General features: G+C 42.4%; 1 protein-coding gene across 1 annotated transcript; it reads right to left on the bottom strand.

Annotated features, from left to right (window-relative positions):
• Nucleotides 1–3,435: 3,435 nt before the first annotated feature.
• On the bottom strand, nt 3,436–22,421 carry LOC139472611 (signal recognition particle receptor subunit alpha-like). Its single transcript, XM_071255072.1, has 14 exons — nt 22,266–22,421; nt 20,326–20,409; nt 16,938–17,131; nt 16,232–16,347; nt 14,562–14,715; nt 12,659–12,815; nt 12,074–12,204; nt 11,518–11,636; nt 9,854–9,940; nt 8,798–8,970; nt 7,009–7,222; nt 5,676–5,761; nt 4,919–5,095; nt 3,436–3,898 (listed from the first exon to the last, which is right to left on the bottom strand). Exons 1-14 carry the CDS (start codon nt 22,380–22,382, stop codon nt 3,773–3,775), a joined length of 1,935 nt encoding a protein of 644 aa, XP_071111173.1. The 5' UTR covers nt 22,383–22,421; the 3' UTR covers nt 3,436–3,772.
• Nucleotides 22,422–25,598: the final 3,177 nt, after the last annotated feature.

Raw genomic sequence — 25,598 nt, forward strand, 5'->3', positions numbered from 1 at the left:
ATCATGAGTTAATTAATAAAATCCAAAAAATATTTAAAGCACCTTAATATTTAAAAAAAACCAAAAAAACCAGTATGAATCGTTATTCTGAAACAGGTGACCCACAAACAAATAAGCTAAAGCAAGAAAGGACAATCAATAAAGGACAAAAAGATATAACAATTATATTTTGCCCTCACTAACACACACACACACACACACAAACACACACACACACACACACACACACAGAGGTTGGCTTCAAGTCTGTGATGTTTTAATTTGAAAAAAATCAACTGTAATTTTTTCATAGCCCTGTGCCACAATTACTCTGATAAATTTTTCGGACCCCCTCTTTTGCTGTGTCATCTTTTTTCATGACCCCACCCCCCCCACCTCATAATAAATGACCTGGGCCCCGTTACACAAAGCGATCTTAGTGCTACGATTGTCGTAAGTCAGTGTTAAAGAATGGGAGTTACGATCGACTTAGCGCTAAGATCACTAAAGACAACTTAAACATTGAAAGACCATCACAGAATTTAGAAATGCCCCAAAACAGAGTGAGTATGGTAAAACACAGCTTTTAGCAATATTCCAGCAATATCACGGCGGGTGACACCAGAAATGGGCTTCACATATTGTACCCATGTCGGGAATCGAACCCGGGTCTACAGCGTGACGAGCGAACACTTTAAGCACTAGGCTACCTGACCGTCCCCCTAACAACTGAGGGAGGAGTAATGAGTAGGTTAAAAACAGAAGGCCAGTTCCCTGTCTGCACCCACAAAGATGGATCTATAAAACACAACAACCAATCAGAGTAATGGATAGTTTATCACTACGTGAATTGACAGCATGGCTCTCATTGGTCAAGATAGTCTTACTGTAGAATGCTTCATGTCACCGAGCAATCACAATTTGCTCTCCGTGATATTTTATACATGTAAATAATTTGTGAAAAGAACTGACACAATCAATTAGCGGGTGGAAATGAAATGTTTGGGCATCTGTAATTGAACTACCGTGCTTATGTACTCTCGGAACATGTTTCACGAACAAATATTGAAAGCTCTCGACATCCCTTGGCTTATTCAACGACATTGCATGTGGAGTTGATAGATCACTGAGAGGAGCTTATGCACACTCGATGACCCCAGCAACCTTGTTGCTAGGCTGACGTCACATGGCATTGTTTCGCCGATGGATCTAGCAACAAAATTCCACAAATTATGTCATCGGGTATTGTGACGTGATTGTAAACTTTGAGGTGCAAGGCCCGCTCCACAAGGCGAGCGTACTGTAGCGCAACGACAGTCGTTAGTCTCTTAAAGTATGTGAGTTGCGATAGTCTTAGCCCTACGATAATTTTGTGAATTCTAAAGGTGGATTGTTGTATGATATTAAATACATACGTTTCAACTTTTGACGTGTTTGAAGTATTATTCTGTTAAACTCAATTGGACTATGCCATGGATCGTGAAGGTGTCAGCCTATTCATACTCAACAGTATAATTCTAAAAACGTTATAAATGGCAAGTAATAAATAAAATACTAAACCTGCTCCCGTGTAAAACCAATTTTATGAAACCCGTGAATAGTTCTGGTATCTGAGTGGCTTTCGCTCGTCAGATACCACAACTATTCACTCGTTTCATAAATTGGTATTACACGGGAGCTCGTTTAGTATTCTATATGATTAACACAAGTGTTCTGCATTATTCTTGTACATTAACGGCGCCGCTAACAATGGACATACATGTGTATTAAGGGTGGGACAGATACCTCGGGTACTCGGGTCAGGTGGGTACTGAGAAGGACCCGGGTACCCACAGGACGACCCGGACCCGTGGCTGGTCATGTGATATATTGTTTAACGACAAAAATGATCTTGAACTATATTGTTACACCACAAGTCACTAATGTTGGCATTTCTTTCTGACTATGCACCCAGACGTTTACATGTTTGAAAAAAGATAAAACTTCAGTGTATGCATGACCAGATCGATTTATACTTGTATCTAAATACATTTTGTCCAGGGCTACGGTCAAACTATACCAATCAGACATATTGTACTTATCTCTTGAGATCTACAGCGGGTACCCGGGTAGGGTCGGGTAATAGGTGGGTGGGTACCCGGGTAGTAAATTTGGACTGGTACCAGCCCGAATGTGTATACTACAACAAAATATGTGTCTGCTTAACATGTTTGTATTATCAGGGATAATATTTAGAATAAAAAAACAGATAATACCCAAAGCGGGCAAATTTGCAAATATTTATCTTATATAAGGCATTTTAACATTGCATTCATCACAATAATGGGCAACCAGTTATTAGAGCTTCTTTCTCTTGATTGGTCCTTTATCAAACAATCGCGTCTACTGAGACAAAGGATGAGTTATAACTATGACAGAAATTTGAACATTAATAATTCAAATTTAGGAATTTTAACTGACAATCTGCTGCCTCATGATAAATCCTTGATTATATTAGTTGCTCCTCGACTCAGATGATGATCGAGTCAAGTACTAGCGACTTGCAGTCAGTCTGTTTCTGATTAAGCTGTGACTTCAAGAAATGATTTAGGGTTTGAATTTAGAATCACTGTCTATGTGCCATGTTCAGAATGCTGATGGAATGTACAGGGATGCTCTCTTTCCTATTTGTAATACCGTGTGCTATGGTGATAGGGAATTCTATGACGCTTACAGCAACATGTTACATGCAAGTTAAAAAGGAAAAAAATATCAAACCTCTTCAATTAATTCATACTGACCCCAAGTCAAGATGTAATTAAAAGACAAACATTTAATAATACAAAATAATATCTGCCACATATTAAAACAACCAATGTGTTCTTGAAATAAGAGAAATTGGAAGCCTTTAACTTGGTTATATTCATAGGGCTGATGAGTCTGTATTTCAGTTACATTACATCATATCAGCTTAATGTTCGAGTAGCGCCCAAAGTGATGCAGGTCTTAGATGTCTACCCCTTTGGTGACACCCTCAAACGCAAATGTGGTTCTGAAAACCCCAGAAACAGGGAGTATCTGATATTTGAACCCAAGATCATAGGTTTCTGGCACACCTATTGGACACAACTCTGCAGTTGACACACCACAGCAAATTGCGGACTTCAACAGGACCACCGATGCTCCCATCTATCCACTCAAGCCCTAGAAGCGATATTTGCTAATATATTGGCTAGTAAACAATCCCAATTAGCACCTCTTCCGATTAATCAATGTACACAAGACTTATTTATTCATGTATAATATGCACTCGTGTGTAATATGCACCCTAAATTATGGGCAATTAATTCTTGAAATATATATCTGTCGTATATAAACAATTCAGGCTGTCAGCATAAACCACGAACTTTATCTTTCAACTCTATTTCTAATTTTTAGAGCGCCCTGGATGCTTATTACATCGAATACGGTAAATTTATATTTCAACTGTTTTTTTCACCTAAATAATTTTCTAATAAGAGCCCGCTATTTCTAATTTTGAGAGCGCCCTGGGCGCTTATTACGTCAAATACGGTATTACTAATTTTTTACAACAAATATCATCTTGTCTATCTTTACACCAATTATAAAAGTACGAACACCTGCCTCAATTGTACTCACATGATAAACCTGCATCAACTATTATCTAACGTGTTTATACTTCAACAAGAACATAAAACAATCAATACACATGCAACTTTCAATGTAGCCTGCTTCAGAAGCAACAAAAATGAAAACCTTTAACATTAGAGTAAGACTGTGCAGCATGACGTTGTTACTTGAGGAGAGCGTGAACTACGGCCTTGGCGTTGAGGTTGCGAAGGTCAGTGTAAGTTTGACCCGTGCCCACGAATACAATAGGCTGACCTGTCGTATAGGTCATGGATATTGCAGCACCAACCTGAAAGTTGAAAAGATAAAAGTTGTGAGAAAAAATGGCCCATCAAACAATTTGGAAATTGTAAATGAGTAATGACTACCAAATTGTCTAATCAGTAAAAGCAATTCCATACCCTTAGACCCCCACGAGCTCGGAATATAAACCCTGCAGAGCTCCAGATAAGCTTTTGGTGTTGTGGGTATTTTACCCATACATTTTAAAATCATTGGGTATCAGTAATTCTACCTGCGTATTCAAATTTCTGTTACCCACTAGTTTTTACACATGTGGGTATTTAAGTTAAATATTGAAAAACACTATTCATCTAGTCCCTGCAAACTGGTGTCGTGTGGGTTCGAGAACTTTATAGGACTCAAAAATACCACGATACTTCCACAAGAAAGTGTGATGGCAAATGATCATGATGTAACTGTCATCGTGGAGTTTGGCAAGGTTGACGGAATGCCCCTTTATAATTTCAAAATAAGTTGCTGATTTGCTAATCGAATACGCAGGGTTACTTCACAATATTTTGATGATACGCACAAGTTTTATTTTTGTAGCGTATCTGTAATGTTCGTTGCGTATTTGATACGCTTGGATTATATCTTACTGTGTATTTCTGCATTTCTGATGCGTATTTCACGCAGATACGCAGCTTATCTGGAGCTCTGCCCTGTATTTGGTATTAATGCCCACAGCGTTAACACGCTCATCCACAACAGGGGCATCCTGCATAGCAAAATAATGACCTTTGTTTGTTGTTTAATGCCGCACTCAGCACTATTCCAGCTATATGACGTCAGTCTGTAAATAATCAAGCCTGGATCATACAATCCAGTGATTCACGTCATGAGCATTGATCTATTCAATCAGGATACGATGACATGCATCAACCAAGTCAGTGACTTGACCACCCGATCCTGTTAGCACCTCTTATGACAAGCATGGGTTGCTGAAAAACAATTCTAACCATATCTTCACAGGTACTTAGACGACTGCAGTCTATGAATGGAACTGACAAAGGAAAGTAGATCTTACCTTATCATCAATGGTATCAAACTTAGTGAGGATGATACCATCGATGAGCCTTGGGTTGGTCATGTTAGAGTGATCGGCCAGAGCCTGGTTGAACTTAGTCAGCTGATCTACAGCCTCGTTCCCAACCAGGGCCTCGCCCACGAACAGAACCAGGTCCGGCTGGTTCACTTTGATTAGCTGAAACAGGACAGACAGTACAATACAGTCGTCTTTCTTTCTGTTGCATTTGGTGACGTATACTTTCTCAGATTGTTCCTAATGTGAGTGACTTTAGTTTAATACTGATTTGTTTGTTGTTTAAAGCCACACTCAGCAATATTACAGCTATATGATGGCGGTCTGTAAATAATTGAATCTGGTCCAGACAATCCTGTGATTGACATCATGAGCATCGATCGACGAATTTGTAATAGGATGACACGCATCAACCAAGTCAGCTAGCCTGACCACGCAATCCCGTAGGTCGCCTCATACGACAAGCTTAGTCACCTCATACGAAAAGCATAGTCGCCTATTCTCTACCCTGATCTTCACAGGTCTAATGTCACTTTGAACAGTATGTAAGTCAGCTTTGAGGAAAGCTTGAAGTCAGGTAGGTCCTAGGCGTGTAACACTTTGTTTCTGACCATGAAACTAACAAAAATGTATAATGCTAACAACCCTGGAAACAATGAGGGCAAATCTGGATTAAGAACCTGTCATCAGCAGGGATCCTGGCATAGTAAAGGGAGACAACTGATATTCACCCAGGTCTCACCTTTGCTAGAGCCCTCATGAGAGGCTCATTGTCCTGCATTCTGCCTGCAGTGTCCACCAGCACCACGTCGATGCGGCTGTCACGCGCTGCAACCCACACAAACAGTGACCACTCAACAGATGGCTTCAACAGCTGAACAATTCAGGGTATGCTTGAAAATCATATACCGTATTCGACATAATAAGCGACCCGCTCTAATAAGTGCCCACGGCGATATTTGCTAATATATTGGCTAGTGAACAATCCCAATTAGCAATCCTTCCGATTGATCAATGTACACAAGACTTATTTATTCGTGTATAATACGCACTCGTGTGTTATATGCACCCCTAATCATGGGCAATTATATTCTGGAAAAATATATCTGTCGTATATAAACAGTTAAGGCCGTCAGCATAAACCACGAAATTTATCTTTCAACTCTGTTTTTTCCACCAAAATAATATTCCAATAAGAGCTCCCTATTTCTAATTTTTAGAACTCCCTGGGCGCTTATTACATCGAATACGGTAATCACTATACTGTGGCCTTGTACACATATATAAAGTCAATCTATTGCACATGTATTTAGAGTAATCTTCAAACATACAAAAATAAGCAAACAATAACATTATAGATTTAGGTTTTTATCAAAGACACACAATCATACACAATATTTGTGTGCTGTGTTTTGTAGCGTTAGCCCACTGGGACACCATGCCAAAATGTAGCATGCATACCCACCCAAACATCGTATACCGACTCCCAGCTGACCAGTCCTTGTTATATCCCCTTAATACCAAACGCCAGTCAGGGTAATAAAAAGTACCATCTTTTAACATGTTTAGTTATGACATCACCAACCTTCCACTCTCCAGGAAGACGCAATATCAACGACACCACGGAGGCGGTTGTCGTGGCTAAAATGTGGTGGTAATAAAAAATGATAGTCTTGGTTCCCTGGCACCGCCTGCATCATCATAAAGTCTGCTGCTCGTTTCGTTTTTATTTCCATATTAAAAAAATATGAATTAAATATATCAATACTTAATACAATGCGATCCAATATAGCACGCAGTTACTTCCCTTTACATGCACACTGCTTTACTGCACACCAGTGTCATATGCTTGTTTATGTAGGGAGGCCCTTTCCCAGGTTGAAGGTACACAACTGTTTATTTGTTTACATAGTAGTTTGAGCAAGCATAAAAACAAACAAAAAACACTGCCCGCTCGCCCGCCCACCCGCACTATATTTTCAAAAGTCATCGCCTGAGAACCAATTCTTATATTTTTTTTAAGCCTCCTAAGACCACATTTATCCTGTACTGTGTACCGTGAAGTATTCCCTTACCGTGGTTGATGGCCTCCATGGCAATACCAGCCGCGTCTTTGCCGTATCCCTTCTCATACAGCTGTACCATCTGCTGGCCGCTGTGCCTCTCCGCGGGATGGAGAGCGTTCAGTTTCCGTGTGTGAGTGCGGAGTTGCTCCACGGCTCCTGCTCGGAACGTGTCACAGGCGGCAATCAACACTCGGAATCCATTCTCTACCAGCCAGAAACACACCTACCAACAAAATTGATTTTGAGAATGAAACAGGCACACAATCAACTCTAAACATGCACTCAATCAACTCTAAACATGCACGCAATCAACTCTAAACATGCACGCAATCAACTCTAAACATGCACGCAATCAACTCTAAACATGCACATAATCAACTGTAAACATGCACACAATCAACTCTAAACATGCACACAATCAACTCTAAACATGCACATAATCAACTCTACACATGCACATAATCAACTCTACACATGCACACAATCAACTCTAAACATGCACATAATCAACTCTAAACATGCACTCAATCAACTCTGAACATGCACACAATCAACTCTAAACATGCACACAATCAACTCTAAACATGCACACAATCAACTCTAAACAACACTGAAATCAAGGTGTGAGTTAATCAGAGACTTGTGGAACTCAACAAGTGTATGATAATACTCTTGTTGTATTACATGAATACCTGGTCTGAAATGTTTGTTTTGTTTCTTTGCTTGTTTGTTGATTAACGCCGCACTCAGCAATATTCCAGCTATATGACGGCGGTCTGTAAAATAATCGAGTCTGGACCAGACAATCCAGTGATTGACATCATGAGCATCGATCCACGCAATTGGGATTGATGACATGTATCAACCAATTCAGCGAACCTGACCACCCGATCCTGTTAGTCGCATTTTCGACAAGCATAGTCGCCTTTTAAGGCAAGTATGGGTTGCTGAAGACCTATTCTACCCCAGATCTTCACGGGTCTATAGTCTGAAATGATATGTGGACATGTTGGATATGAAAAATAGTTTCTACCCCTCCTAATATAGCCTGTCCCACAAGATCCACTATAGTTGACGCTAATGACATGCATAAGATGGACTGCCCCCCATTACCTGTAAAATGCAACGCGCATTTCAAACGATACACAATGCGATATTCCAGAGTATTATTTGTCACATTTAACCTACAATTGACACAGAAATTCACTCAAAAATCATGTTTCTATTTCAAAACCGTGGAAATGTGGGAGTGATTTTCACTCATGTTATTATCTCCCCTGTATCCATGACTACGAGATGACGACGACTGATCATGCTGAGTAATATTTACTTTAGCATGCAGGAAATAGAATCTGCATGTACAATTAGTGAGTGAGTGAGTGAGTTGGGTTTAACGCCGCTTTTAACAATATTCCAGTTATATCGTGGTGTGTCAGCGTAATGTGGGAGGAAAGCCGAAGTGATGCAGGTCTCTGACCTTTACCACTTCAGTGAAACCCACGAGCACGGGTATTGTGCTATACCGAATAAACATTATCAGGGCGAAGGGTGATTTGAACCCACAATTATAGGTTTCTGTCGTGCCAAAGGGACGCAACTCTGCACAGCGAATCGCGGCGCCTTAGACGACTGGGCCACCCGTGCCCCCGGATGTACAATTAGTGTCAATCATTGTTAAATACTTGGGGGGACCTTGAATATCCTGGTCACAAGATTTCTCCATTAAATAATTTTTCAACAATGTCTTCTCTTCAGTGTCAGTGACTAACTGTCCTGCTGCCGGCTGACCAAGACCTACCTTGGCCAGATTGGTGGACTTCCCGACTCCATTCACACCACAGAAGGTGATGCAGTAAGGCCGCTTCTTCTGTTTGCACTCCATGGCATCACGGAGCATGTCTACTCGTCGCCGTGGTGACAGGATCTGCACACACGATTCCTGGAGGGCATTCTTCACAGTGGAGTTCACACCTGGAATTGATGAAGGGCGATTGATATCATGAACATCGATCCATGCAGTTGAGTGAGTGAATGAGTCTGGTTTTATGCAGCTTTTAGCAACATCCAGAAATATCACGGCAGGGGACACCTGACATGGGCTTCACACATTCTACCCATGTCGTGACACATATGAGTGAGTGAGTGAGTGAGTGAGTGAGTGAGTGAGTGAGTGAGTTGGGTTTAGCGCCGCTTTTAGGAATATTCAAGTTATATCACGGCGTTCCAGCTTAATGTAGGAGGAAAGGCCAAAGCGATGCAGGTCAAAAACGTTTACCACTTCAGTGAAACCCACGAGCACGGGTATGGTGCTGACAAACCTAGAAACATAATCATAGGTTTCTGGCGTGCCTAAGGGACGCAACTCTGCACAGCGATTCGCGACGATATACTAGCAACGTGTGTGTGGCTGCTTGTACTAGTCCAGAATTATGCTGGTGTCATAGTGCTAGCCCACTGAGATACCATGCCGCAGTTTAACATGAATACCCCACTCACACACAGTATACGGACTCCGAGCCGACCAGTCCTTGTTCCATCTCCGTATAGTGCAGGTCCACTGATATACCATGACGCATTTTAACATGGATACCAAACACAGACACAGTACACCGACTCCACGTCAACCAGTTCTTGTTCTATCCCTGTATAGTACAGGCCCACTGAGATACCATGCCACAGTTTAACATGAATACCCCACTCAGACACAGTTTGACGACTCCAAGCCAACCAGTCCTTGTTTTATGCTCTGAATGCTGAGCACCAGGCAGGGTAACAACAAGTACCATGACAAAGTAATAGAACACGTGTCCTCATGATCATGTTGACAGAATCCTAACAATCCTCTCATTCTCACCTTCGAAAGTTCCCAGCACTTTCCCCTCCAGCTTGGCTGCCACATCCTCACACAGCTTGACAGCAATATCCGCAGCCACATTCTTCCCTGAAATACCAATCGACTTCTTATGATTTGTTTGTTATTTAACGCCCCACTCAACAATATTCCAGCTATATGACAGTGGTCTGAAAATAATCGAGTCTGGATCCGACAATCCAGTGATTGACATCATGAGCATCGATCCACGCCATTGGGATCGATGACATGAATCAAACAAGTCAGCGAGTCTGACCACCTGATCCCGGGTCGCCTCTTACGACATGGTTGCAGAAGACCAATTCTACCCCCGATCTTCACGGGTCCAACTTCTTATGAAACAACATACACATTGCAGAGCTCCAGATAAGCTTTTGGTATTGTGGTACCCATTTTAAAATCATTGGGTATCAGAAATTCTACCTGCGTATTCAAATTTCTGTTACCCACTAGTTTTTACACATGTGGGTATTTAAGTTAAATATTTAAAAACACTATTCATCTAGTCCCTGCAAACTGGTGTCGTGTGGGTTCGAGAGCTTTATAGGACTCAAAAATACCACGATACTTCCACAAGAAAGTGTGATGGCAAATGATCATGATGTAACTGTCATCGTGGAGTTTGGCAAGGTTGACGGAATGCCCCTTTATAATTTCAAAATAAGTTGCTGATTTGCTAATCGAATACGCAGGGTTACTTCACAATATTTTGATGATACGCACAAGTTTCATTTTTGTAGCGTATCTGTAATGTTCGTTGCGTATTTGATATGCTTGGATTATATTTTACTGTGTATTTCTGCATTTCTGATGCGTATTTCACGCAGATACGCAGCTTATCTGGAGCTCTGCATTGGTTCCAGAACAACATATTAGCAACATAGAGATACAAAAGCAAAAACATAAAGAAGCCAATTCTTATAAACAAATATGTCAACAATAATAACTTCAGATTGCTTATTTAATCCTTTACACAAAAAATACAAGAGGACAAAGTCCCCCAATACATAAACTTGTCACCGTGGACTCTCGAATCAATCACTAGATCTATCAATGAATCCAGTTTGGTGAAGAAAAATTGAACGGTTTTCAGAATCTCCTCCTGTAACAAGCGGTACTGCCATTTTCAGTCTAAGTCAAAGTTGTTGCCTAGAAACTAGAAAAACATTTGTTTGAAAAATCCCAAACTATCCAAAGGCACCAGGTCACTAGAACTATCTATGTGCCAAGTTTGGTGAAGAAGTATTGTATGGTTTTTAAGATTTGCACCGGAAACGAGAACTACCCTGATTTACACCATATGTTAAGCTATGGAAACTTGAAAAGCTCATTTTTTAATAACTCCAAACAATCAGAAGGCACGAGTTCACCACAAAACCTATCTACATACTAAGTTTGGTGATGACATTTTGCACGTTTTCCAAGATCTGCTCCAGAAACGACATCTTGCACCAACGGATGGACGGACAGACAGTGTCCATTTCCAGACACACCACCCCCACCCCCCCACGTCCCCTCCCGCCCACGAAAATGCATTTCAGGGGATCATACGAAATCAGTGAGATTGTTGATGTTTTCATTGCCCACCTGATCACCCTCCCTGCACCCATGACAGTCGTTACCATGGCAACAGATGGCCGACTCACCTATTAAATGATCCTTCATCTTCTCCAGGGCAGACTTTGCATCTTCTTTTGTCAGTGTTTTGGATCCCACAAGGTTCTTGAACATGCCAAACATGCTGTAGCCGCTTGACTTGGTCTGACTGGAGGAGAAGTGAACACATGTCTTACTTAGCTTGTCACCCAGCTCAACCGGAATCTTGTCATATCAAAGTCTTGTTACTTTGTTTGTTGTTTAACGCTGCACTCAGCCATATTACAGCTATATGACGACGGTCTGTAAATAATCGAGTCTGGACCAGACAATCCAGTGATTGACATCATGACCATCAATCCACGCAATTGGGATATGATGAATGACACCACTAGGCCAGGGTTAGAAATTAATTGATATTATCACCAGTCCACAAACACAAACAGCTACCATGGCCACAGAGTTGCCATCTACCAAAGACGCAGTCCTTGAGGACAAATGTCACCACTTCTGCCTGAATTTTACTAGTCTCTGTCTGGGGGATTTGTGTTAATTTCGAACTCTGTTAAAAGCCACCCATGGTCATGACCGATGAAAGAGCCTCACCTCTTGGATGCAGTCTGAGTTACTTCCTCTTCCTCCTCCTCTTCATCATCATCGTCTTCTTCCTCCTCTTCCTCACTACTCTCTGGCTCGATATCTCTCAACTGTCCAGCCAGCTGACCCACTTGGCTTCTCTGTCCAACAGGAATGCAAGGATGATTTTCGAAACAGTACTTCATGACCCGACACAATCTTAAATGGTCTTTTTAATGGTCAAATAATGGTCATTATTGGGTTTGTTACAGAAAAATATCCTTATTTTTTGTTTGTTGTTTAATGGGAGACTTAACAATATTCCAGCTACATGACAGCAGTCTGTATATAATCGAGTTTGGGCCAGACAATCCAGTGATTAACATCATCAGCATCGATCCACGCAATCGGGACCGATGACATGTATCAACTAAGTCAGCGAGCCTGACCACCCATTCCCGTTAGTCGCCTTTTACGACAAGCATAGTCACCTTTTACGGCAAGCATGGGTTGCTGGAGACCTATTCTACCCCGGAATCTTCACGGGCCTTGAAGGTATTCTCGAAAGAATTTGTATTTCACTTCATATTAAGGAGCAGATGCCTCCTGACTCACCTCCGCTTCTGTAGTGTAAGTCTCCCCATTCATCTCCTCCTCCTTGCCTCCTGTAGTGCTGAAGTTGAGGGAGTCGATGTCGCGGGACGTCCCGGCGTTATCCCACACACGCTTTGCCTTGCCCTTCTTCTTCTGCGATTCGGGACTCTTGCTGACGCTGCACATCACATAAACCTCTGATCAAAATATCACCTAAAATATCGCTGCTAAATAATGTCTCGTGGACAACTTTTCCATACTGGAATATAATAATTTTATTTTGTAATTATAATAACAAAGTCTCCAGTTTTGGGTCATATTGACTTCCTCTGTGGTCTAATGGATAGAGCATCTGGCCAGAGAGTGAAATGATGGTGGTTCGATCCCCGGCATGCCAAACGACATTAACAGATGGCACTTGCTGACTGGCCTCGGCACTGAGGGAATAAAACAGCAGAGTATATTTCGTCTGAGGAAGGAATCCTATTTTAACTGGCATGTTATCTCAGTTGGCTAGCACTACAAAACCAGCAATAGTCTGGACTAGTACAAGCACCCAATACCTACCCACCAACCCAGGTCCGCACACGGCACTACATAAAGGTAATAACCATGAGTCAGTTTGATTTTACGCCGCTTTTAGCAATATTCCAGCAATATCATGGCGGGGAACACCAAAAATGGGCTTCACACATTGTACCCATGTCGGGAATTGAACCCAGATCTTCGGCGTGATGAGTCAACGCTTAAAACACCAGGCTACCCCACTGTCCGTAATAACCTTGAACGTGATGTTAAACCCCATTTCACTTTATTTGTTTGTTTTTGTTTGTTTGTTTGTTTGTTGTTTAACGCCGGACTCAGCAATATTCCAGCTATATGACGGCGGTCTGTAAAATGATCGAGTCTGGACCTGACAATCCAGTGATTGACATCATGAGCATCGATCCACGATCTTACTGGTGAGTGAGTGAGTTGGGTTTAACGAAGCTTTGAACAGTATTACAGTTATATCACGGCGTGTCAGGTTAATGTGGGAGGAAAGCCCGAAGTGATGCAGGTGTCAGATGTTTACCACTTCGGTGAAACTCACAAGCACGGGTATGGTGTTCACAAACCTAGAAACATAATCGGGGCAAATTGGGACTCGAATCCACAATTATAGGTTTCTGGCATGCACAAGGGACGCAACTCTGCAACGTGACTTGCGGCATCTTAGATGACTGAGCCCCGCGTGCCCCCGATCTTACTGGTATCACTGGTGCCAAAGTTATTTTTGGGTTTACACTGTAGATGTTTGGACATCATGCCACTCACAGGTTTCAGCAGCTAGTCAAAAGCCTGCACCTCGTAAAAGTTTGGTCTATTATCATCAGCTAAGAAATTCCATAATTCAGCTCACTTAATATGACAAAATTCCCATGATGGCCCATAAATAATCAAGTATGGACCAGACCAACCAGTGAGTGATATTAACTGTTTGATGTTCGACATCGTGCAGGTCCGGTGACTTGCAATCAACCAAGTCCCTGAGGGGTGGGGGAACGGGTGGCCCAGTAGGCGCCACGATTCGCTGTGCAGAGTTGCGTCCCTTGGGCACGCCAGAAGCCTATGACTGTGGGTTTGAATCCCGGTTCGCCCCGATGATGTTTCTAGGTTTGTCAGCACCATACCTGTGCTCGTGGGTTTCACCGAAGTGGTAAACGTCAGAGACCTTCATCACCTCGGGCTTTCTCCCACATTAAGCTGACACGCCACAATATAACTGGAATACTGATAAAAGTGGCGTTAAACCCAACTCACTCACCAAGTCCCTGAGCCTGACCATCCTATCCATCCACCTCTTACAACAATCACTGGTTTCAAGGACCCAACTCGAACCCTGAATCTCCACACCGAAGGACATGACACTGTCCTCACTCACCTCTCAACAGTCGTCTTCTTCTTGCCTCGGTTGAACAGTTTCTCCCTGTTCCTCCTCAAAGTCTCCTCATCAACTTCTCCATTGGTGAGTTTCTGAGCCTCGGGCGGTGCTACCTCCACAACAGGCTCTGGGGCGGGCTGAGCCTTAGCCTTGACTGTAACCATAGTAACAGATTATTACTTCGGTATTGAGTTGAGTTTATAATGGCAATAGCAATGGTTATGTCATATTATGTTATTCATTACATGCACCATACCATACGATAATTTTCTATGAAAACTTTGTTCATTATGAATATTATTTTAACAGGCTGACCTGTGCAATGTATATGTAGACTCTTAGTTATCAGGTATATACTCCAACATGTCTAATTGGTGTTTATTTGTAGTTAATTCGGCTTAGAAAACTTGAGTAATTCACAATCGTATTCCGCTTCTCTCAAATGCCAAACTTAATTATGCCATAGCGCATGTGCAGTCAGCCGTCGGCAATTCCTTTGTCTAGATCATAACGCATGGTTTCATTCAAGCACGCTTCGTAATGGTTGGATCTTAACCGAACCCACCACCTACCTCATCACCACCTAGGTGTATTTCTGTAGATATAAGCTGCAACCACTACATAGATTCATACACTAATTGTTATAGCATTGACTCATCACTACCTCCTCATTTATATTCTGTCATATCTCAAGAGCTCCTGGAGCTTGGAAGCAATTCGGTAATCCAGGACAGAGGGGTGATTCTCATCAATTCAATTTCACAATTATCATTAATAATAATATGGGCAATCTATCCGCTCTATCAGATGGTAATTCAGGCTGAAACTATTCCCCCTGCAAGTAATTTAACCTTCGTCATTCTTCATCATTCGTCTACTCTGCCAGAACAACCTCAGTGCACAACTTGAGTGTACAACTTGAGTGAACAACCTCAGAGTACAACCTCAGTGCACAACTTCTGTGCACAACCTCAGTGAACAACTTCAGTGCACAACCTCAGTGTACAACCTCAGCAAGCAACTTCATGATCAGTGTACAACCTCAGTGTACAACCTCAGCAAGCAACTTCAATGCACAACCTCAGTGTACAACCTCAGCAAGCAACTTCAGTGCACAACCTCAGTGTACAACCTCAGCAAGCAACTTCAGTGCACAACCTCAGTGTACAACCTCAGCAAGAAGCTTCAGTGCACAACCTCAGTGTACAACCTCAGCAAGCAACTTCAGTGCACAACCTCAGTGTACAACCTCAGCAAGAAGCTTCAGTGCACAACCTCAGTGTACAACCTCAGCAAGAAACTTCAGTGCACAACCTCAGTGTACAACCTCAGCAAGCAACTTCATGATCAGTGTACAACCTCAGTGTACAACCTCAGCAAGCAACTTCATAATCAGTGTACAACCTCAGGTTTCAACTTCAATGCACAACCTCAGGTTTCAACTTCAGTGAATAACTTCACGATCAGTGAACAACCTCACGATCAGCGTTCTGCTCATTGCCCAAGTAATCAGGGTGCGTTACCTTTGACTGGCTTGTTCTGCTCATTGCCCAAGTAATCAGGGTGGGTTACCTTTGACTGGCTTGTTCTGCTCATTGCCCAAGTAATCAGGGTGGGTTACCTTTGACTGGCTTGTTCTGCTCATTGCCCAAGTAATCAGGGTGGGTTACCTTTGACTGGCTTGTTCTCCTTCCCCTTGGCAGGCTTCTTTTCATCCTTCTTGTTCTCAATCATTGATGCCACAGTCTTCTTAGATTTGTCAGACTTTTCAAAGGTCCTCATTTCCCTGTGGACAGAGGAGACAGCTCAATGTGGATCAAGCATCGTCATTTCACAACGTGTAGCAAGCAATCTTGTATGAGAAGCTACTCAAACAAATCCCACCCAATGAGTTGGCTTTAAGAGTCTATACATGTATTTAGCATTGCAGTGTGTAGGACGGATGTCCCAGCATTAGAAATTGGCACTAGTCCTGTAGTCCTTACCAAACTGCCCAATGGTAAAGGTATCCTAAGGACTAGTAGAAATTTGCCCTTTTGAAGGGTTTTGCTATATGTTATCATTATAAGGAAAAGTGGACGAAAAGTGTTACTTTCTAACATTGATCTCCGCGTTCGTAACATTTGACAGAACCAACATAATTGTTGTTTGTTGTCTAACAACTCACTCAGACATATGACGGCATGTAAACAACCAAGTCTGGACCAGACAATCCAGTGATTGGTAATATGATCCCTGGGGAAGCTTTCTCGCCCCAGTAGTAGGAGCACCCATTCTTTACTTAAGAACCAATTATTTACAAGCCAAATCAGTCAGCACAATGGATACTGAGTCTTTTTTGACATACTAATTTCCATAAAGCCTTCAAGAACAAACCGTGGTTTGAGAGCTTTCGCCTTGCTCTCCTGCTCCTTGAGTCTGAGGATGAGGTTGAACTCGTCGGAGAAGTTGTAGCTGTGGGACACGTTGCCCTGCAGCAGCTCGTCCTTGTACTTGTTGCGGAACTCCAACTGAATGTCATCCAGGAACTTGTCGATGTAGGACAGCTGCAGGATCTTCTGGTACGCCACCTGGGGAGCAGGGAGGGATCAGAGTGAGTGAGTGAGTGAGTGAGTGACTGAGTGAGTGAGTGAGTGAGTGAGTGAGTGAGTGAGTGACTGAGTAGGGAGGAAGAATCAATGTGAGTGAGTGAGTGAGTGAATGTCATCCAGGAACTTGTCAATGTAGGACAGCTGCAGGATCTTCTGGTATGCCACCTGGGGAGCAGGGAGGGAATCACAGTGAGTGAGTGAGTGAGTAAGTAAGTGAGTAGGGAGGAAGACTCAATGTGAGTGAGTGAGTGAGGGAGCAGGGCGGGAAAAATCAATGTGAGTGAGTGAGTGAGAGAGCAGGGCGGGAAGAATCAATGTGAGTGAGTGAGTGAGAGAGCAGGGCGGGAAGAATCAATGTGAGTGAGCGAGTGAGAGAGCAGGGCGGGAAGAATCAATGTGAGTGAGTGAGTGAGAGAGCAGGGCGGGAAGAATCAATTTGAGTGAGTGAGGGAGTGAGTGAGCAGGGCGGGAAGAAACAATGTGAGTGAGTGAGCGAGTGAGAGAGCAGGGCGGGAAGAATCAATGTGAGTGAGTGAGTGAGGGAGCAGGGCGGGAAGAATCAATGTGATTGAGTGAGTGAGGGAGCAGGGCAGGAAGAATCAATATGATTGAGTGAGTGAGGGAGCAGGGCAAGAAGAATCAATATGATTGAGTGAGTGAGGGAGCAGGGTGGGAAGAATCAATGTGATTGATTGAGTGAAGGAGCAGGGCAGGAAGAATCAATGTGAGTGAGTGAGTGAGTGAGTGAGGGAGCAGGGCGTGAAGAATCAATGTGATTGAGTGAGTGAGGGAGCAGGGCAGGAAGAATCAATATGATTGAGTGAGTGAGGGAGCAGGGCAGGAAGAATCAATATGATTGAGTGAGTGAGGGAGCAGGGCGGGAAGAATCAATGTGATTGATTGAGTGAGGGAGCAGGGCAGGAAGAATCAATGTGAGTGAGTGAGTGAGTGAGGGAGCAGGGCGTGAAGAATCAATGTGATTGAGTGAGTGAGGGAGCAGGGCAGGAAGAATCAATATGATTGAGTGAGTGAGGGAGCAGGGCAGGAAGAATCAATATGATTGAGTGAGTGAGGGAGCAGGGCGGGAAGAATCAATGTGATTGAGTGAGTGAGGGAGCAGGGCAGGAAGAATCAATATGATTGAGTGAGTGAGGGAGCAGGGCGGGAAGAATCAATATGATTGAGTGAGTGAGGGAGCAGGGCGGGAAGAATCAATGTGATTGAGTGAGGGAGGGAGTGAGGGAGCAGGGCAGGAAGAATCAATATGATTGAGTGAGTGAGGGAGCAGGGCGGGAAGAATCAATATGAGTGAGTGAGTGAGTGAGGGAGCAGGGCGGGAAGAATCAATATGAGTGAGTGAGTGAGTGAGGGAGCAGGGCGGGAAGAATCAATATGATTGAGTGAGTGAGGGAGCAGGGCGGGAAGAATCAATATGACTGAGTGAGTGAGAGAGCAGGGCGGGAAGAATCAATGTGAGTGAGTGAGTGAGTGAGTGAGGGAGCAGGGCGGGAAGAATCAATGTGAGTGAGTGAGTGAGGGAGCAGGGCGGGAAGAATCAATATGACTGAGTGAGTGAGAGAGCAGGGCGGGAAGAATCAATGTGAGTGAGTGAGTGAGTGAGTGAGGGAGCAGGGCGGGAAGAATCAATGTGATTGAGTGAGTGAGGGAGCAGGGCGGGAAGAATCAATATGACTGAGTGAGTGAGAGAGCAGGGCGGGAAGAATCAATGTGAGTGAGTGAGTGAGGGAGTGAGGGAGCAGGGCGGGAAGAATCAATGTGAGTGAGTGAGCGGTTGAGTGAGTAGGGAGGGAATCAGAGTGAGTGAGTAAGTGAGTGAGTGAGCGAGCGGTTGAGAGAGCAGGGCGGGAAGAATCAATGTGAGTGAGTGAGTAAGTGAGCGGTTTTGAATCAGGGCGGAAAGAATCAATTTGAGTGAGTGAGCAGTTGAGCCGTTTAACGCCAAGCTCCAGACAGGGTAACAACAAGCACCACCTTTTAACGTCTTTTGGTATCCCGCGACTGGGGATCAAACCCCAGACCTTCCGCTCTTCGGGCGGACCCTCTACCACTAGACCACGGAGGCGGTCCTGGTCAATAGGGTGAGTTAGTATGGTTTTACACCCCTTTTAGCAATATTCCAGCAATATCACGGCGGGGGACACCAGAAATGGGCTTCACGTGTTGTACCCATGTCGGCAATCAAACCCGGGTCTTCGGCGTGGCGAGCGAACGCTTTAACCACTAGGCTTCCAGACCGCCCCCTGGTCAATAGGGCTGTGTATAGGGAAAAGTATTGTATTGCAGTGTATTACGATATATTCGCAGCTAGAGTGTTTGACAGTGATTGTGCATGCAGATACTATCATCTACCTACTGTAGTAAATACTACAAAGCCAAAGTCAGCATGGTCAGTTGTTTCCATTTTGTTGTCATGGATACAGGGGAGATAACAAAGTGAGAGAAAAATCACTTTCAAGTGCTGCCGTTTTGTCAACCAATTTCGAAGGAAAATGTCATTTGTGAAACACTTTCTGTGTAGATTTTATGATACACGCAACAAATAACAAAACTTGTTTATATCTTTTACACAATATATCAGTACACAGTAAACACATTGCAATATGTATAGTTTCAAACATGCATTGCAGTATACCGGTGTACAGGGTTACAACTAAACTCAAAGCTTTACTTGCCCTTGTTAAGGTAAATTGCCCGGGTAAGGTTAATGTAAACTGTTAATGTAAACTGAGACATTTGTACTAGCCCCAGGAGGAATTTGTCCTAGCCCTGGCTAGTGGGCTAGTTTTACATCCTAACCTGTAATTACATGCAGTCTGAGTGAGTGAGTGAGTTGGGTTTAACGCCGCTTTTAACAGTATTCCAGTTATATCACGGTGTGTCAGCTTAATGTGGGAGGAAAGCCCGAAGTGATGCAGGTCTCTGACGTTTTCCACTTCGATGAAAACCCACGAGTACGGGTATGGTGCTGACAAACCTAGAAACATAATCGGTGTGAACCGGGATTCGGACCCACAATCATAGGTTTCTGGCGTGCCAAAGGGATGCAACTCTGCACAGCGAATTGCAGCGCCTTAGATGACTGGGCCACCCGTGCCCCGACACGCAGTCCGACTGGTCAAAATATATACGTATCAACACTAAAGACAGCTCACCACAAACACCAGTTCAAACTCATTGTCCAGTTTATACTTGAGGGTCAGCTGATCATGGTTGAATTGATTGCTTCCACTTCGTTGCTGAAACACACAACACAAGTTAGGTATTAAACAATAGAAATTTTTCAGTCATTCCAGTAATAAAGTTGTTTTTTGTTTGTTGTTGAACACAGCACTCAGCTATTTTCAAACTATATGACAGCAGCCTGTAAATAATGAAGTCTGGACCAGACAATACAGTGATTGAATTCACGAATATTGACCGCCACAGTTGGGATACCATGACACGATATAACCATGATAACATCACTGTAATCGTCAGGGTATGTTTCAGTACCTTAACTCAGATTTTTTTACACCTGGTTGTTGGTTGGTTTGTTGTTTTACGCCGCACTAAGCAATATTCCAGCGTTATGACGGCGGTCTGTAAATAATCGAGTCTGGACCAGACAATCCAGTGATTAATATCATGAGCGTTGATCCACGCAATTGGGATCGATGACATGCATCAACCAAGTCAGCGAGCCTGACCACCCAATCCTGTTAGTCGCCTCTAACCGGGATTCAAACCTACAATCATAGGTTTCTGGCGTGTCAAAGGGACGCAACTCTGCACAGTGAATCGCAGCGCTTTAGACGACTGGGCCACCCGTGCCCCGAGAAATAAAGACAAGTTAATCACAAGTTTACACACTTAGATTTAGTTTGCAATAACTTGCAAATATCTAATTATTGTGATGTGTCTAATGCTTGGTGCAGCAAATTCTGAATATTACCATGAACAAATTTTGCCCATTCATTGTATTAGCAAATGATTAGTTTTAAAATCTTTGGTATGTGTGTGAAAAACATTATTAGACCGACTGGGTTACCACAGAAGATGCTCAACTAGTCTGAAAGGCTTGTCAGATGAGAAATAATCAACAAGTGGAAGATGTTTATCATACAATAAAACACAGAAGGGAGAATAAACCATGCTCCAAAGATACTTTTTAGACAACCATGTTTATCGTGATTTCTCTGGCTATAATGAGTTGTCCCAATGGAACAGTCCTTCCATCTCAGGGACAGAGGACAAAACAGACGCTGATGAGATATATCATAAAATAAATTTATTACCATGCAACCATTGCATTCATTATAATTAGTTAACCATTCATTCTCTAAAACATTTACAACATACACAAACATAAAACTATCATCACTATCATCATCATCATCATCAACAAACATCTCTAATCTCAACTCAATAAGTAATTGTCACAGTGTTTTCTTAAACATCAGCTTCAGTCAACAGATAAACACCATATTGTTCTTGTTCAAATAAAATATCGCCCCTAAACATTTACATTTTGTTGTTTAGTTCTAAATCTAAATGAATATGTTATATCGCGTAAATCATTGTTAACATGGTTACTCGCATAGGGTGACAAAATTACTGTCATTCTCAATTTGGGGTACAAAATATCTCATTTCTAGGTGTACAAATTTACACGCTTCCTTCAGTGCTTTATTATTTTACTTGGTTGCGTTCATAAGTATGCTAAATATCACATATGGGGGTGTGGGGTAATCATATTCTGTCTGAATAACGCGGTGAATCTTCTGGAACCGGCCAGAAAACTACATTTTATATCCAATGACTGATGTCATAATACGGGAAATCCCTGTAGTTTTTTGTGGACGTTTTTATCAATGTGGTGGACCATCTTCATCAAACGTCACTGGCATAAAAGCTAATTGACAAATCCTGAGGATAATTAACAGATGAAATAGTTGTCACAAAAATACTATATCTTTTCTTTAATTTAATAACCTCCCTAATAAATTCTGAAACGAATAAGAGTGTCGCCATACGGCTTCTGAAAGACGATGCGCATGGTGATATGTTCCACGCAATATAACAGCTGATTTCATGAAAGTGAATAAATACTCACCTGTAAAATCACACTTTTTATCAAGGCGTTGACGGATGGTGTAAAAAACTGAGACGTCCCCTGGAAACACCACAAAACAATCCCACCCTTGCTGAAAATCGTGAAAAAGTCTAACATCTTGAAACTTTCGTCAACACTTCTCCGTTCACGCGTTTCCTTTGCAAACCGGAAGTCGAATGTACCGGAACAAACCGAGTACACGCCGATTTATACCGATTGGCTGTCGTTTACCGTAAAGTATCTAATAAGTCCTCTCGACCACGCTGAATGTGAGTAAATTTCTCAGAAATATTCACCTGATAAAGAATAATTATGCGGATATTCCTTTGAATGTGCCCTGAATCTTGGCATTACTTAACATTTTCAAACAAAGTATACCATAGGAAATTATTTGATTTCGCATTTAGGGTATAATATATTTACAACTAAATATATACATGTATGTTATACGGACCCACCACAGAATCTGAAATTCCGATACAACTGACGAATTATATTTCACTGCCAACCCCTCCCACCCACAAACTCAAAAACTAACATTGTTTTGTGTTTTATTTCCTGCTGTCAAAAAATATAAATTTTCGTTATTTTCATCAGAACTTGATATTCTCGAAGTACAAACACACGGGATTGTATACAAATGGATTATCTTTGAAAATGAAAAAATAATTGGCAATAAATATAATCCCGGAAAAGACCAAGCAATACAAATAATATGTTGTTTTTTCTATTAAATTAATTAGGTAAAAATATCGATTTTAATTAAATCGGAATTGACATCGACTTCAAGCTTGATTGGATCTCTCAAGTAGGCTAATTATGCAGTCTCGTGTCATAAATATGAGGATTGAAGTGTCAGGTGAGTCACCAGTCCGCGTTAAGGGTGCCTGCAAGACCCAGCCCCTGGGGGGTAATATAAGGCTTAGGGGGAGATAAAGATCCCTTGTATGAAAGGGCCTCTAATGACAGATTTATAGACCACGTATTGTTTTTAAATACCCTTTTGTCGATCATCAATGAAATATGTTCACAAGACAGGACGGGTTATAACTGAAACGACACCTCAGCAAAATTGGTTGGTTGGTTTGTTATTTAACGCCGCACTCATCAATATTCCAGCTATATGACAGCGGTCTGTAAATAATCGAGTCTGGACCAGACAGTCCAGTGATCGATATCATGAGCATCGATCCACGCAATTGGGATCGATGACATGCATCAACTAAGTCACCGAGCCTGACCACCCGATCCCGTTAGTCGCCTTTTACGACAAGCATAGTCGCCTTTTACGGCAAGCATGTGTTGCTGAAGACCTATTCTACCACGGAATCTTCACGGTTCCACGTCACCTGGCGAAAACGGCACCGATTGGCGAAAACATCACCTCGATCGCCCCAAGCAAAGACGGCTACTATTGCCTGGCTAAAACGGCACCTTATATGATTTTTTACCTTGGTCAAATAAATGAAATAAACTTACAACTTGGTAACTTGGAAACACCAATAATTATGAAATGTTAAAACAAGTTTACATTAGAAATTAGCCTCTACCCCAACTATAGATAGACTATAGAAGATATATTACCACATAAATCGTTCTAATCGATATACAAAATAGAGGGGCCGTTTTCGCCTAACACAGAGTAGCCGTTTTCGCCCAATGCGGTGCCGTTTTCGCCAGAGAAATCGGTGCCGTTTTGCTGAGGTGCCGTTCTAGCCTGCACCCGATAGGACAGTGAGGAAAACACCCCATTCTATTGTTTTCAGAAGAAAAGGTTTGTTTGGTTTATCGTGAATTCGGTGGACACGAATATTAAGAGGAATTCCTTTGAATTATAATGGCATTTAGCAGAGGCAATGTTGGTACTATTCGCGTGACTGGCATGACGTCACAGTTACGTCACCTTCCTCTGTTCATAATCGCGCTAAGCTAGCGTCGCGTACCAACCGTGGAACCAGTTTATTTCAGTACGGTACGTTACATTCGTCACCACTCGCCCTTTCCGTCACCTGCAGGAAGGCTTGTCCCAGAATAACACGAGTTGGTCACGAATGGGTACGCTAGGGACGCCCTTTTCTCAGCAGTGTGTTTGGAATGGGGCATATTTTAAATCTATTGTGGTATATTTATTTGTACATGACGTACGTTTAAACAAATGATTAATGTACGTTTTTTTCTTTACATCGTTGCTTCAAACAAAGTGGCGTCGCACAATGAAAACGATTTGATAGATAATCAACATCTGTTTTGTAATACGGGGCGGTCGGATAGCCTAGTGATTAAAGCGTTCGCTCGTCACGCCGAAGACCGGGTTCGATTCCCGACATGGGTACAATGTGTGAAGCCCATTTCTGGTGTCCCCCGCCGTGATATTGCAGGAATATTGCTAAAAGCGGCGTAAAACTCACTCACTCACTCACTCACTGTATTGGAATACAACGGGACTTACTTCGCGAAGTGCATCAACTCACGTGAGCACCTTGATTAAGAACATGAAAAGATTTGGAAAATATCTGTTGACGCCGAGTTGGTGGTACACGTTTTGCAAATCCTACAATCGACAGAAATCTGTCGATTTCGTTATTCGATTTTAATTGGATTATGCATGCTTAGACTCGTTAGTCCCGCACCATGACCGTGGAATATGTTTATTTTATGAAAAAATAATAATCTAGAAATGCATACAAAAGCAAGTCTAGCCAGCTCAAGCTAGCTCTATTCCACAATCATATTCTGAAATCAGCATAGGGAATTTTTTTATTTTTAGAGTCAAGAAGGATATTGTGTAATATAAGATTTCAGAGACTAAATGTTAGTCTATAAATCACCCAACTTCCCCCTTACATTCTTACTATACCAATTACATGTTAGTTGCAATGAAATCGTAATTCAAACTGACAAACAAACAAAATTATTTAGTTATGGCAGTCATCGCTTGTTTGTAAACATAACGGTTCGTCGGTCGCGAGTTCAACTCCAAGCATGGTTATAACCACGCACCTATCACGGTGGGGAGCTTTGATTGGTGACAGCGATAGTATAGAGAGCTCCGCAAACGGGCTATCGGTGTGGGGAGCTTGGGGGAGATTTTGTCCACCACTTTGATAGAGTGAGATTATATTGCCCAAAGCGGCGTGAAATACTCGAGCTAATTTCATGCGAATCGATGCTCTGTTTATTAGGCTACTTCGAAATGCAAACATATTGTGAATAGTTGTATACGTATGCAATATACTGTTTTCCTTATTCTCGATCGCCCTCTATTATATTCTTTCCACAACTAAATTTATTAGAGGTTTTACTGCATAGACGCGCGTCACTGGTTTGGCTCGG

Source organism: Haliotis cracherodii, unplaced genomic scaffold, assembly GCF_022045235.1.
Source record: "Haliotis cracherodii isolate W230 unplaced genomic scaffold, xgHalCrac1.p SCAF_25, whole genome shotgun sequence".
In the NCBI taxonomy this organism is placed as follows: Eukaryota; Metazoa; Mollusca; class Gastropoda; order Lepetellida; family Haliotidae; genus Haliotis; species Haliotis cracherodii.